Source organism: Brassica napus, chromosome A3, assembly GCF_020379485.1.
Source record: "Brassica napus cultivar Da-Ae chromosome A3, Da-Ae, whole genome shotgun sequence".
Lineage (NCBI taxonomy): Eukaryota > Viridiplantae > Streptophyta > Magnoliopsida > Brassicales > Brassicaceae > Brassica > Brassica napus.
In genome coordinates, this window is record NC_063436.1 from 2,099,245 (window position 1) to 2,111,724 (window position 12,480).

The following is a 12,480-nucleotide window of genomic DNA, read 5'->3' on the forward strand; positions in this document are numbered from 1 at the left end:
AAGAGACATGAAAACGATATTACATAAGACTTTGTCAGGCTGTACTTTGAATTTTAGATGATCCGTGAACTGATGGTTGAATGATAAAATGACGGGACGATAGAATGTAGTTATAGCGAGAGAGCTTACAGGACATTCAGAGTGTGGTCTCGTCTTTGGAGGAGACACGGCCCAAACCTATAGAGTAGAGTGGTCCATTCCTCTATAACCCGTCTGTGAAAGAACAAATGCCGTACGCATGGGGTGAGGAGGCCCACACGTGCGAGGGGTCCCATAGAGGGAGAACAACAACAATGGTTCACGTGGCAGGTCACGTGTGGGACCCCACACAGACACCAGTTGAGAGGTTCACCGCGTGGATGAATGAGTGAATCTTTCTTTTTTCTTTTTGTGTCAGTTCTTATTGTCTCTCCCTGAGCAACTCATTCTCTGACTCCTCCCGTGCCATTTTCTTTCCCTTTAATAGTATGTTTCTCAAACATCCCTAAAATTTAACAGTTGTATCCATTCTAACCAAGATTCATTTCCATTGACAATTAGATTGCAAACTGAGCATTCATACTTTTTCAACAGCATTCATCTACTATGTTTTAATGTGGATAATGCCACAACAATGATATTGATACAGTTATCAACTATATATGTCACTGTTGTAAACTATATAACATTGTCTAGCAAACTTGATCATATAAAATGAAAAGAACATACACCGAAGTGTGACAAAGATATAGGATGGAAACAAGAAGACATACAAGTGTTTTTAACAACAAAAGAAAGACATAAGTGTTGATGAAACGAGGAACAGCCAAGGAACAAGAAAGGAAGGAAGCATTTGAGAGAACTGAAAAAGACGCAAAACAGGTACAGTTCCTTAACCTGTCCTTGTCTAGACAACTCCAATGAGGCAATGTGGATGTAGGAGAGACTTTGCTTAAAGTTAAACACGCACATGATCGTTTAATTAAATAATTAAGAGCTTGCTAAATGAACACCGCACTAGCGTGGTCCATCTGGTTAAGTATACGTGAAGAACACGCGCCGAGATCGCCAGTTATATATAACATCCGACAAAGAAGAAGAAAAACACCAAAACAGTTAAGACGTTAACTCTTTCTTCTTTTGTCTCTTCTTCTTCAGAACAAAACATGCATAGATCCAAACCTCAATCCAGAAACCCGTCATTCTCCTCCACTCTCCTCGATGAAATCTACAATTCCATCGATCCCAAAACCAAAAAGACTCAACCTTTTGTCGGCTCTGTTAAGAAACAGAGCATCAGCGTAACCAGATCAGTTCCTGACCGGAAACTCCACCAAGATCGGTTCTTTGGCTCTGTCTCCTCTTCCTCTGATTCCAACTCCAGTATCTTCTCATCTTCCGACACCGAACTAAGTCACGGTACTAAGAAGATAACTTCTTCAAGGCCGTTATGTTTCGGCCCATCTAAGACAAAACAGAGTAAAACAGAGGATAAAGCTCTGTTTCACCAAAACAGAGCAACCCGAGTGTTTCACGACTACGATTACGCCTCAAGTAATCAAAAGAAGCTCAAAACTCCATCTTCACCTGGAGTAAGAATCGTTAACTTCATCAATGCCTTGTTCAGCAAGCAACCAACGGCGGTTAAGAGTTATCCGAGGAACACGAGCTACGACGACTCTGCATTCTCTAGAAAACGAACTGATTATTACTATCTATCTACGACGTGTTCTTCAGCTTCTTCCTTCTCCAGGTCTTGTCTGAACAAACGCTCCGAGAAATCATCTGGCCGTACCAAGCCAAGGGTTAGATTCTCTCCGGTCAATGTGATCGTCCCTGAGATTGAAGAAGAAGACTATCTCAGCAGCGGCTATGTTAGAAAGTCGGTGAAGAAGAATGTGGAAGATGGAGGGAGGAGATCAGTGGAGGAGATTGCGAGAGAGTTCTTGAGAGATTACCACAAGAAACATGAAAACAGTTTGGTCAAGAATAATAATGATCTCGAGGATTATGAAGATGAGGATGATGATGTTGCAAGTGATTCGAGTTCGGATTTGTTTGAGCTGGACTTAGTTGGAACTCATCATCATAATCTGTATGAAGACGAACTTCCTGTGTATGAAACCACTTTTGCTGGTTTGATATTGTGAAGCTTTTGTTACTTTTTCTTTAGGTTTTTCGATTTTATTTTAAAGTTTTCTTGCATCATGGTGATTCTTTCTCCACATCTGTGTTTGGTTTTTGTAACTATATGTCGTGTTATAAATTTTGTGCTTGTAAAAGTATGATCGGATCATATCGCTCATAGCTTCATTTTACCTTTCTTTATTGTTCTATTAACTATTTACGGTAAGATAAATTTTGTGCTTGTAAAAGTATGATCGGATCATATTTCTCATGAGTTCATTTCACCTTTCTTTATTGTTCTATTAACTATTTACGGTAAGATAAACATATAATAATAAACATTAACTATTTCTCTTAACATTTAATCTAAACCTAACCATTATGTCTAGTTTTCTATTAGGTAATGGCTAGGTTTAGATATAACAAATGGACATTGTAAAAGTAGAAAATTTTGAGTTTCAGTCCGGTCCTGACCACAATCAAATGAAACATTAGTTTTGAATCTTCAAATATTTAAGAATCAATATATATATATATATATATAAATGTAATCTCAAATTGATAGAAAAAATATTTTAAAATAAATTGTTTATGGTCCCTAAAATTTTATGGCGGTCAAGTGACATTGACGAAAATGATCCGTTACGTGCACATATAAATGATTTGCGGAGGATAATATGATACTAGTAATTGATAGTGGTTGATGATCCCAAAGCTACCAACTGACTCTTTTTTTATGTATCAATCGCATGCTTTAAATCCAAATTTTCATCAATGCAAACACTTTTAGGTGATTTTAAGTTTAAGCCACTATGAAAATCTACATATGATGGACCTTTTTTTTTTCCTTAGATCAAACGCGTGAAGCCGAAATCAACGCTGGCGTAGTTGCAAATGAATGAATTAATTTTTAGCTGTATATTTATTTTTAGTTACCTGGGAGACTTTCTATATAGTTTTAATATAAACTTCAAATTCAAGCCTTCAACTATAAATAATCATGTATACTAAAGTAACACACGAATATATTTAAGATATACAGCGTGTCAATTCATAAAACATAGAATCGATGATATGTGAAAGTGTTTGTTATGTATAAAAAGAAAAAAACGTCAAGACATTCGATATCCAAATGAGAAGCAAAGGGTAATTTTAGCGGCTATCGTGAATGGACATATTAAGCTTAATAAATTTGCAAAAAATGAAGAAAGAAAGTGTAATTTTAAAATAAAGTGAAAGTGTTGTAACGCTGGATGAACATGAAGTGCTGATGCTTTACTTCTTCCTTTTTTTCACTTTGATCATCTTTAAAAGTTCCGATTACAACCTTCCCCATTACTTCTCTCAACAACAAAAGCTAATTTACATAAATAAATATATATCACACGCGCGGTTGCAGCTTCACTAGATTCAGACTCCAAACCATGCATGTCGCAGTTCCTATAATACTTGTGTTTTGGTTCCTCATATTAAATATTCTTCGACTCAAATACATGGTTCTGTGTGGCCAGTGGGCTCATCATAACACTTTTGAGATTTTGCATGGCCCAGAGATGAACTGATTCTTGACAAGGCATCCAAATTCCAGTGCTGTATCACAGTATCAGCGATTCGGTAATTCTTATATTAATTTAAGGTAAAACTATCCAAATCAAAGTAAAATATTTTATGGTAGTGTCCGAATTTTCAATTCACAATATATTCTAAAAATACACAGTAAAAACTCTATAAATTAATACTCAATATATTAATAAACATTATAAATTAATAAATTCTTCTGGTCCCAAGTTAAAGTGATTCAAAATATGAAATAAATCGATAAAATAATAAGATAATATTTTTTTTAAAGTACTGTATAAATATATGATCTTATTAAAATTATAAACTTATAATTTATATATATGCATTTTATTTAGAGAAATTTCTCAGGATAACTCTTTTTAAGTTTTTGTCATAAAAATAGTCCTCAATGAGAAAAATGACCAAAATAAGTTTTATTAAAGTAAAAATGCATTTATACCTTAGGGTTAACTAATATAGACTTAGGGTTTAAAATTAAAGGGTGGGTTTTAAGGATTATGATTTCAAATTTTAAAAAATAAAAATAAAAATTTTCAAAATAAAAAAAAAACTATTTTGGTCATTTTCTTTATTGAAAGCTATTTTTTTGTGACAAAAACTAAAAAAAATAATATTTAAAATAATTGCCCTTTTATTTATGTATAAACAAAAAGTTGATTTTTTTCTATATTTACAATGATAATATCTCTATTTTTAACTATTCAATATATTTTGATAATATTTAGTAAAATTATATTTAAAACCACATTTAAATTCTATAAAATATATTTCATATATACAAATCAATATAAGAAAAATATTATGAAAGTCAAATTTCAAAAACATAATTAATGTATATACGGTAAAATTAGTTATTTCTTATTTTATATAATAGATACCTCTAAAATAGAAAATTCCAAAACATATTTTTTGTAAATTAATAAAATGTTATAGGTCCCAACATTATTAATTTATACAGTTTTTATTGTAGTTCTTTAAATTTAGAAAAAAACTTAATTTATTTGATTACATACATTATAAAAATTGATTAAGATGACATCTAATCGTTTACGTTGGCGCTAAATCACTTATAAGTGAAACAAATTTTCTACGGTGATTTTGAAAAATATTGGTCTAGACATCATTTTGGTGTTTGAATAGAAGCTATATTTTTACAAAGCATTTAATTAGCATATAACGATTTTTTTTTTGAATATAGATTACACAAACAATTCGCTGGCCAATTTCATTTCCTATTAATGTTTAACACACTGCCATACATGTTTTTCTTCACAATTACTCATAAACGTAAATCCAAGTTGAAATGATCTAAATGATTATATTTAATTGATATATTTCATATCTTATATTCTCTCCATTTAGATTTAATTGTAGTTGTGTGGAAAATTTTTTATTTTAAAATAAATATTGTTTTAGAGTTTTAATGCAAAAATTATTAACGATATTCTCCATTTTATTTTTCTATTGGTTGAAATATGGTTAAGTGTATAGATAATTGTGTTTTTATTTTAAAAATATACAAAATCATATATTTTCTTAATCTGTATGTATAAACTTAGAGCGACAATTAAAATGAAACATATGGAGTATTTTGTTTCCTTGTCTTTCCCAAACTATTATGAAACATTCATTATTTATTAAAAAAATCGTGCAACACAAGAAAATAAAAAGTTAAAAAGCACACGAATGATAATAATAAGACAAAACTATTGTTTTGGATCCCCGTTCCAATAATAACATATATCAAAAGCATCCGTTGCTTCGTTGAACCTGCATGGCCCATCTTTGCTTATATCCCAGAAACAGTAGATACAAGGAATACCCCTATGAACACCATCTCTGAAATCATCGTATATATAAAAGTGTGTTGAGTGTCCTCGAGGCCATGTGAAATGACAGTAAAATACTGTCGTCCCCCAAATATTTGGTCTAAACGTAAATGACCAAGACTTATTCGGAGCTAGAATTTGGAGACCGAGATTGTCGTCTGAGGACTTACAGTGGAGGTTTAATGTGGAACCATCACCGAGGCGATTTGTTATCCTCACCATTGATTTGAGAGTAGAGATATTTGGATGAACATCTGAAGCAATGGTTTCAGCTTGTAAGAGAGATATTTGGATGAGTAGAGATATTATCATTACCACAAGAACTTGTGTTCTTTGGATATTTGCCATTTCTTTAAGAATTGAAAGTTGTGTGAATGATCTTTGTTTCTTTTGCATTGATATATATAACAAGTCTGAGATGAGATGTACATGAGGACATTGATTTTGTTCCAATTTAGAATTGGTTGAATACATTGTATTGTGTTACAAAAAACATTGTATTGAATCAAAGGAATATTCATGATTTATTAGATTTTGATCCGGGTTTTTAAAGTGTATAAATACTTTTTATTGACTGAATTTTATTGAATATAATTATAAAATTTGTAATGTACTTTTACTTTGTATGCATAATTTATTTTAATTAATATTATGTATGTTAAAATGTTAAGAGTTTTGAGAAGAATTATGATGTGCATTAACATATTTGTGCGTTTAGAATACATTTAATGAAACAAAGGAATGTTTATGTATGTTAACTGTTAGAATTTTGAGAAGAATTATGATATGCGTTAATAATCGTTATACAATTTTAAATACATTTATCGAAACAAAGTAATATTAATGGTTATGGTTGAAAAATGAAAATCAATATTTATGCATTGTCCATTCAAAGTTGGATTAGTCTTATATTATAAGGTTTGCAATATGGATTTCAATCTAACTTTAGCTCAATGTTCCGTTCATTTCTAAAAACTTCCTTTGCATCACAATAATAATAATAATAATAATAATAATAATAATAATAATAAAAAAGCCTGTTCTTTTCGAGCCCCGTTCCATTTATAACATATATCAAAGAGATTAGCTGCTTGACTGAGGCTCCGAATGGTAACTGCGGTTTGAGCGGTGCGGGACAAACGGTTCAACTGCGATGTGGTTTTAACAGTTATAAAAACGTATAGATATATGGTATATGTAGAGATTTTTGTTACTGTTAACTACGGTGCGGGGCAGGGCGGTCGTAAACATTCGAAGCCTGAATCTGCATGGCCCATCTATACTTATATCCCAGAAACAGTCGATACATGGAGTACGCCTATTAACACCATCTCTAATATCATCATATATATCGAAGTGTGTTGACGGTTGAGTGTCCTCGAGGCCAAGTGAAATGACAAGTAAAAAACGTGTTCCCCCAAATATTTGGTCTAAACGTAAACGACCAAGAGTTATTCGTAGCTAGAATTTTGAGGCCGAGATCGTCGTCTGGGGACTTACAGTGGAGGTTTAATGTCGAACCATCTCCGAGGCGATTTGTGATCCTTACCATTGATTTACGAGTAAAGATATTTGGATGAACATTTGAAGCAATGGTTTCCACTTGGAAGAGAACTATTTGGATGAGTAGAAATATTACTACCACATGAACTCGTGTTCTTTGGATATTTGTCATCTTTTCAAGAATCGAGTGATTTGTGTTTCTGTTGAATAATGTTTGTTTATTTTGAATTGGTATATATATATATATATATATATGTAACAAAGTTTCGATTAGATGTACATGCATGACAACATTAGAGAATCATTATCCAAGTCTCTTTGATAGGTTTCTTAGTATAATTATGATTAAAAAAAAAAATTGTAATAAATACAGGAGACGTCTCCTAATTAAGGATTACAAGAGACGTCTCTTCTCTTCATCTATCTCTTCTTCTCCTTCTCTGCTGTCTCTCTAATCTCTCCTTCTCTCAATTGGAGTCTTGAACTCATCTTCCCCATCCACAACCATGACTGAGGTAGAGAGAGAGGAGAACTCATCTTGTTAATTTGAAATTGATCTGAAGTCTTGTAGAGAGAGGGGAAGTCTTCGAAGTTGAGACCGGAGAGATTGGCGTTGAGGCCGAGACGAGAGAGAGCTTGGCTTAGCTCCTCGAGGGTGATGAAACCGGCGTTTCCAGGCTAGATTTCGTTTCCAGAATATAATTGGTTGAATACGTTTTTTGGTCAACTTGTTGAATACATTTATTGAAACAAATGACTGTTAATGGTTTATGGTTGAATATTAATATTAAAGCATTGCCAATTTAAAGTTGGATTACTCTTATTTAAGGTTTGCAATATGGATTCCAGTTGTTTGAATATTTTTTTCTTAAAACATGTTATTATAAATAAATAGTATACAAAATAAAATTGAATATAGTTAATTTTGTATGATCTCGGTTCAAAATTTAATCAAATCTACTATTAATTTTCAAATAAATTCAGGTTTTAAAAATCTAATAAAACATGTATCGGCAACTCTAGTAATTATAATATTTTTATTTATTTACCTTTTCTTCATGGAAAAATAATTTAAATAAAAATATCTAAAATAAAGCAAAATACTTTAGGGTAGATGTCTATGTTCTAAAATGTGTTTCTTTAAGTTTGGACTTTTAATTTACTTGATTATACATGTTATAAAAATTGATCTAGTCGTTCATCTAGGCGTTCATCTAGGCGCCAAATCGATCATAACGAAATGAGTTTCTACGATGATTTACAAAATAATTGGTTAAAAAGACATTTAAACGTCCAGGTAGACACTAAGCGTTTAGTAAGATTTTTTTGAATAATAATTACACACTCACTGGCCAAATTTCATTTCATGTTGTTTAACACACTTCCATACATGTTATTCTTCACAATTACACACAGACATATATCCAAATTGAAATGACTCAAATGATTATATTTAAATGGTATAGTTCGTATCTTGTATTTTGTTTCTTTGTTAAAACATTCATTCTTTACTAGAATTTTTCATGCAACACAAGAAAAATAATAACAATAAGAAAACCTATTCTTTTCGATCGCCGTTCCAATAATAACATACATCAAAGGCATTAGTAGCTTGGTTGAACCTGCATGGCCCATCTTTGCTTATTCGGAGCAAGAATTTTGAGGCCGAAATCAGTTCCTGACCGGAAACTTCACTAAGATCGGTTCTTTGGCTCTGTGTCGTCTTCTTCTGATTCCAACTCCAGTATCTTCTCATCTTCTGACTCTGAACTAACTCAACGTTATGAAGTTAAGAAAAACAGAGGATAAAGCTCTGTTTCTAGATTTTCTCCAGTAAATAATGTGATCGTCCCGAGAGCAGATCCTATACCGAAGACGAAACTACCTCAGCAACGGTTACATTAAAAAGACGGTGAAGAGGAATGTGGAAGATGGAGGTAAATGCATGATCGTCCCCGAGAGCAGATCGTGAATGTACATATTAAAGCTTAATACAATTACAACAAGAAAAACAAATAAAGAAAAAGGTGTAATTTTAAAATAAAGGGAAAGTGTTGTAACGATGGATGAGCATGAAGTACTGATGCTTCAATGGGAACAGAGAAAAGTCGAGAGCTTTTGCTCTACTTCTCCTTTTTTTATTCACTTTGATCATCTTTAAAAGTTTCGATTACAATCTTCATCATTACTTCTCTCAAAAACAAAAGCTAATTCACATAAATAAAATATATATCACACGCACGGTTCCAGTTCCAGCTTTACTATCCAAACTCCTAACTATGCATGTCGCAGTTCCTATAGACTAGTATTTGTGTCGTGAGATTTTGCATGGCCCAGAGATGAAGTGATTCTTAACAATGCTTCCAAATTCCAATGCTGTATCAGCGACAATGGTAATTCTAATATAAATTTAAGATAAAACTATCCTAATCAAAGTAAAATATTTTATGGTAGAGGTCCGAATTTTTATTCACAATATGTTCTAAAAATATAATTCTTTAAATTTAGAAAAAACTTAATATATTTGATTACACACATTATGAAAATCGATTAATATGACATCTATTCGTTTACGTAGGCGTTTGGAACAATTTTTTAAGAGCGAGTTTTTTTTTTAAATTTGGTCTAGACATCATTTAGGTGTTCGACTAGAAGCTAATCTTTTACAAAACGTCTAATTATCATCTAAATATTTTTTTTGAATATTGATTACACAAAACAATTCGCTGGCCAATTTCATTTCCTATGGTTTAACACAGTTCAGAGTTTAATCAAATCTATCATCAATCGTCAAATAAATTAAGGTTTCAGGAATGTAATAAAATAAAATATATATATATGTAAATTACTTATTCCAATCATAACATTGTTTCACAAATCTATTGGTATCAGCTCTGCATGGATGACTACGGTTTATATTCCACGGACATAAGTAGCATGGAAAATCCCTACCATCACCATCTCTGTTATCATCATAGATATCAAACCAATGGGATTCTCCACCCCACGTAAAATTACAAAAAAAGAGTGTTGTTTTGAGAACAGCCGGTGAAAACTTGAATGACCAACTACTATCCGGTGCGAGAGTTTGGACATCGAGATCATCATCCTTAGACTTACAATGGAGTGTTAATGTTAAGCCACCACCAAGCTTATTGGTAATCTCCACCTTTCTCCCCCTATCAAAAATACTTTCCACCCGTGACGCCGCCAAATGGACGAATAGAGATATGACCATCACATAAACTTGCCATTTCTTCATTTTTGCTATACTTTTTTAAGTTCAAAGTGTATTCTACGAATACTATTTGTAGTATAGTACTCATAAGAAACCTTTGATGAGCCCATCTCGGTGTTGATTCTATTTTGAAATTTTTTAGGGTCAATAGTACAATGTATATTGAAACAAAAGTCAAAGCTAATACCTAATCAAAACATACATACATATATCACTTTACAGATTAACATGTATATATAGAGATATTTTCCCATAATTGTTCAATTCATGGTCTAGTAGATGTGCATCTCTAAAAATCTTATCATAAAAGATAAAATCATTGATATTTTTCTGTTTTGTTTTAGATTTCCAAATTAAACTGACACTACGTCAAAACTTTTGCTTAGAAATCTTGTAATATAGGTGATTGTGCTACAAAATAAAAATGTTGAGATATGTTTGTAAGAAACTCCAACAAAAAAATAAATTAAAAATTTATAGATACATATATTGGTTCAAAACTTTATACTCAGAAAAAATAAATTTAAAACTAATCCAAATGGAACCAGATTCAATAAGAATTTAAGAATTATATAGTTTTTATTTTATGTAAATAATTCTTTTAGTTATTATAATGTTTGCAATATGAATTTTAATCTAATTTTGGTTTGATGTGTTCCGATTTATTTCTAAAAATTATGTTTATGAATAAATACTATACAATGTAAAATCTGAATATGGTTAATTTTGTATGATCTCGGTTTAGAGTTTAATCAAATCTATCATTATTTTCAAATAAGTTCAAGTTGTAGAAATTTAAGTAAAATAATGAAAAAAGTATACATATGCAAATTACTTGCTCCAATTATAACATAGGTCAAATACATTTGGTTTTTTGGTTAAATCTGCACGACCTATTCTGGCCTATATTCCACGTACAATCGACGCATGGGTTACTCTTAATCATTATAAATATCAAACGAATGTGCTTCTCGAGCCCACATTAAACGACAATAAAAGAGGGTTGTTCCAAAAATATTTGGTCTAAAATCAAATGACTAAGAACTATCCGGTGCGAGAGTTCCGACACCGATATCATTATTCTTAGACTTACAATAAAGGATTAGTGTTAAGCCACTACCTAGACGATTGCTAATATAATTTGTTCTTTTATAAAAATATATAATTGGTTCACTACATTGTCTTGAAACAAAAGTATATTAATGCTTTATGGTTGAATATCAATATTTACGCATCTTATATATTAAAACAGAAGTCATAACCTTGATTCATGTGTGATTTTTTTAAAAATGGACCTAATGGACCTATTCATAGAAATTCATACTATATTTTAATTCAGACTAATAATAAATATAATTTTTAAAATATTTTAATCATAGTATCTTTTGATATCTTTTCATTTTAAATATAAATATATTTACTTTAAAATTCTAACAAATCTGTTAAAAAGATTTTTACAAGATCTTCATTTTCGAAATTATATTTAAATATTTTCACTAATACCGAAATTAGTTTAAAATATTATTATACATTAATATATTCAGTTATATAAAATGAAAAATAAAAAAATCTATAATATTTTAGTTATTATATAATCATAATCAATCATATTAAATTAAAATTATTATATTAAGCTAAATATAATAAAATTGTATTAAATTTATCTATTTATATATATTTTATTTTCGTAATTATAAAATATTTATGTTCAAAAATAAAATCTAATATGTTGGTAAGATGGGTTAACATTATCAAACTATATAATACATGTATAAAAATTAACATGTATTTCTTTAAAGTTAATAATATAAAATCTTTGTAACTACTTTAATCATAATATATTTTCATTTTAAATATAATATATATTTATATATTATATTTTAAAAATTCTAATAAATCTGTGTAATATTTAAACAATAACTTAATGTATTTTAAGTTATCGTTTATAAATGAAAATAAATAAATTATATCATATTTTGTCTACTTTTATATTCATGATCATGTTAAAATATAATTATTAATTTAAAATAGATATGATAAAATTATATTCAATTGATAAATTTATAAATTTTATTTTCATAAATATAAACTATTTATTTAAAATATAATATGATGATAGAACGGCTTAAAATTAACAAACTATATAATACATGTATAAAAATTAACATATCTTACACTTTTATATATACAATAATAAATTATCTAAAATGAATAAGCATAAAA

The 12,480-nt window shown here is 30.2% G+C and overlaps 2 protein-coding genes and 1 pseudogene across 2 annotated transcripts; 1 reads left to right on the plus strand and 2 right to left on the minus strand.

The window, feature by feature from the left end:
- Positions 1-1,033: 1,033 nt before the first annotated feature.
- BNAA03G03760D (protein BIG GRAIN 1-like D) lies at positions 1,034-2,299 on the plus strand. Its single transcript, XM_013860634.3, has one exon. The coding sequence runs from the start codon at positions 1,146-1,148 to the stop codon at positions 2,127-2,129; it is 984 nt and encodes a 327-aa protein (XP_013716088.2). The 5' UTR covers positions 1,034-1,145; the 3' UTR covers positions 2,130-2,299.
- Positions 2,300-4,612: 2,313 nt separating this feature from the next.
- On the minus strand, positions 4,613-6,553 carry LOC106419911 (S-protein homolog 4-like). Its single transcript, XM_048769713.1, has one exon. The coding sequence runs from the start codon at positions 5,988-5,990 to the stop codon at positions 5,394-5,396; it is 597 nt and encodes a 198-aa protein (XP_048625670.1). The 5' UTR covers positions 5,991-6,553; the 3' UTR covers positions 4,613-5,393.
- LOC125591196 lies at positions 6,242-11,649 on the minus strand (annotated as a pseudogene).
- Positions 11,650-12,480: the final 831 nt, after the last annotated feature.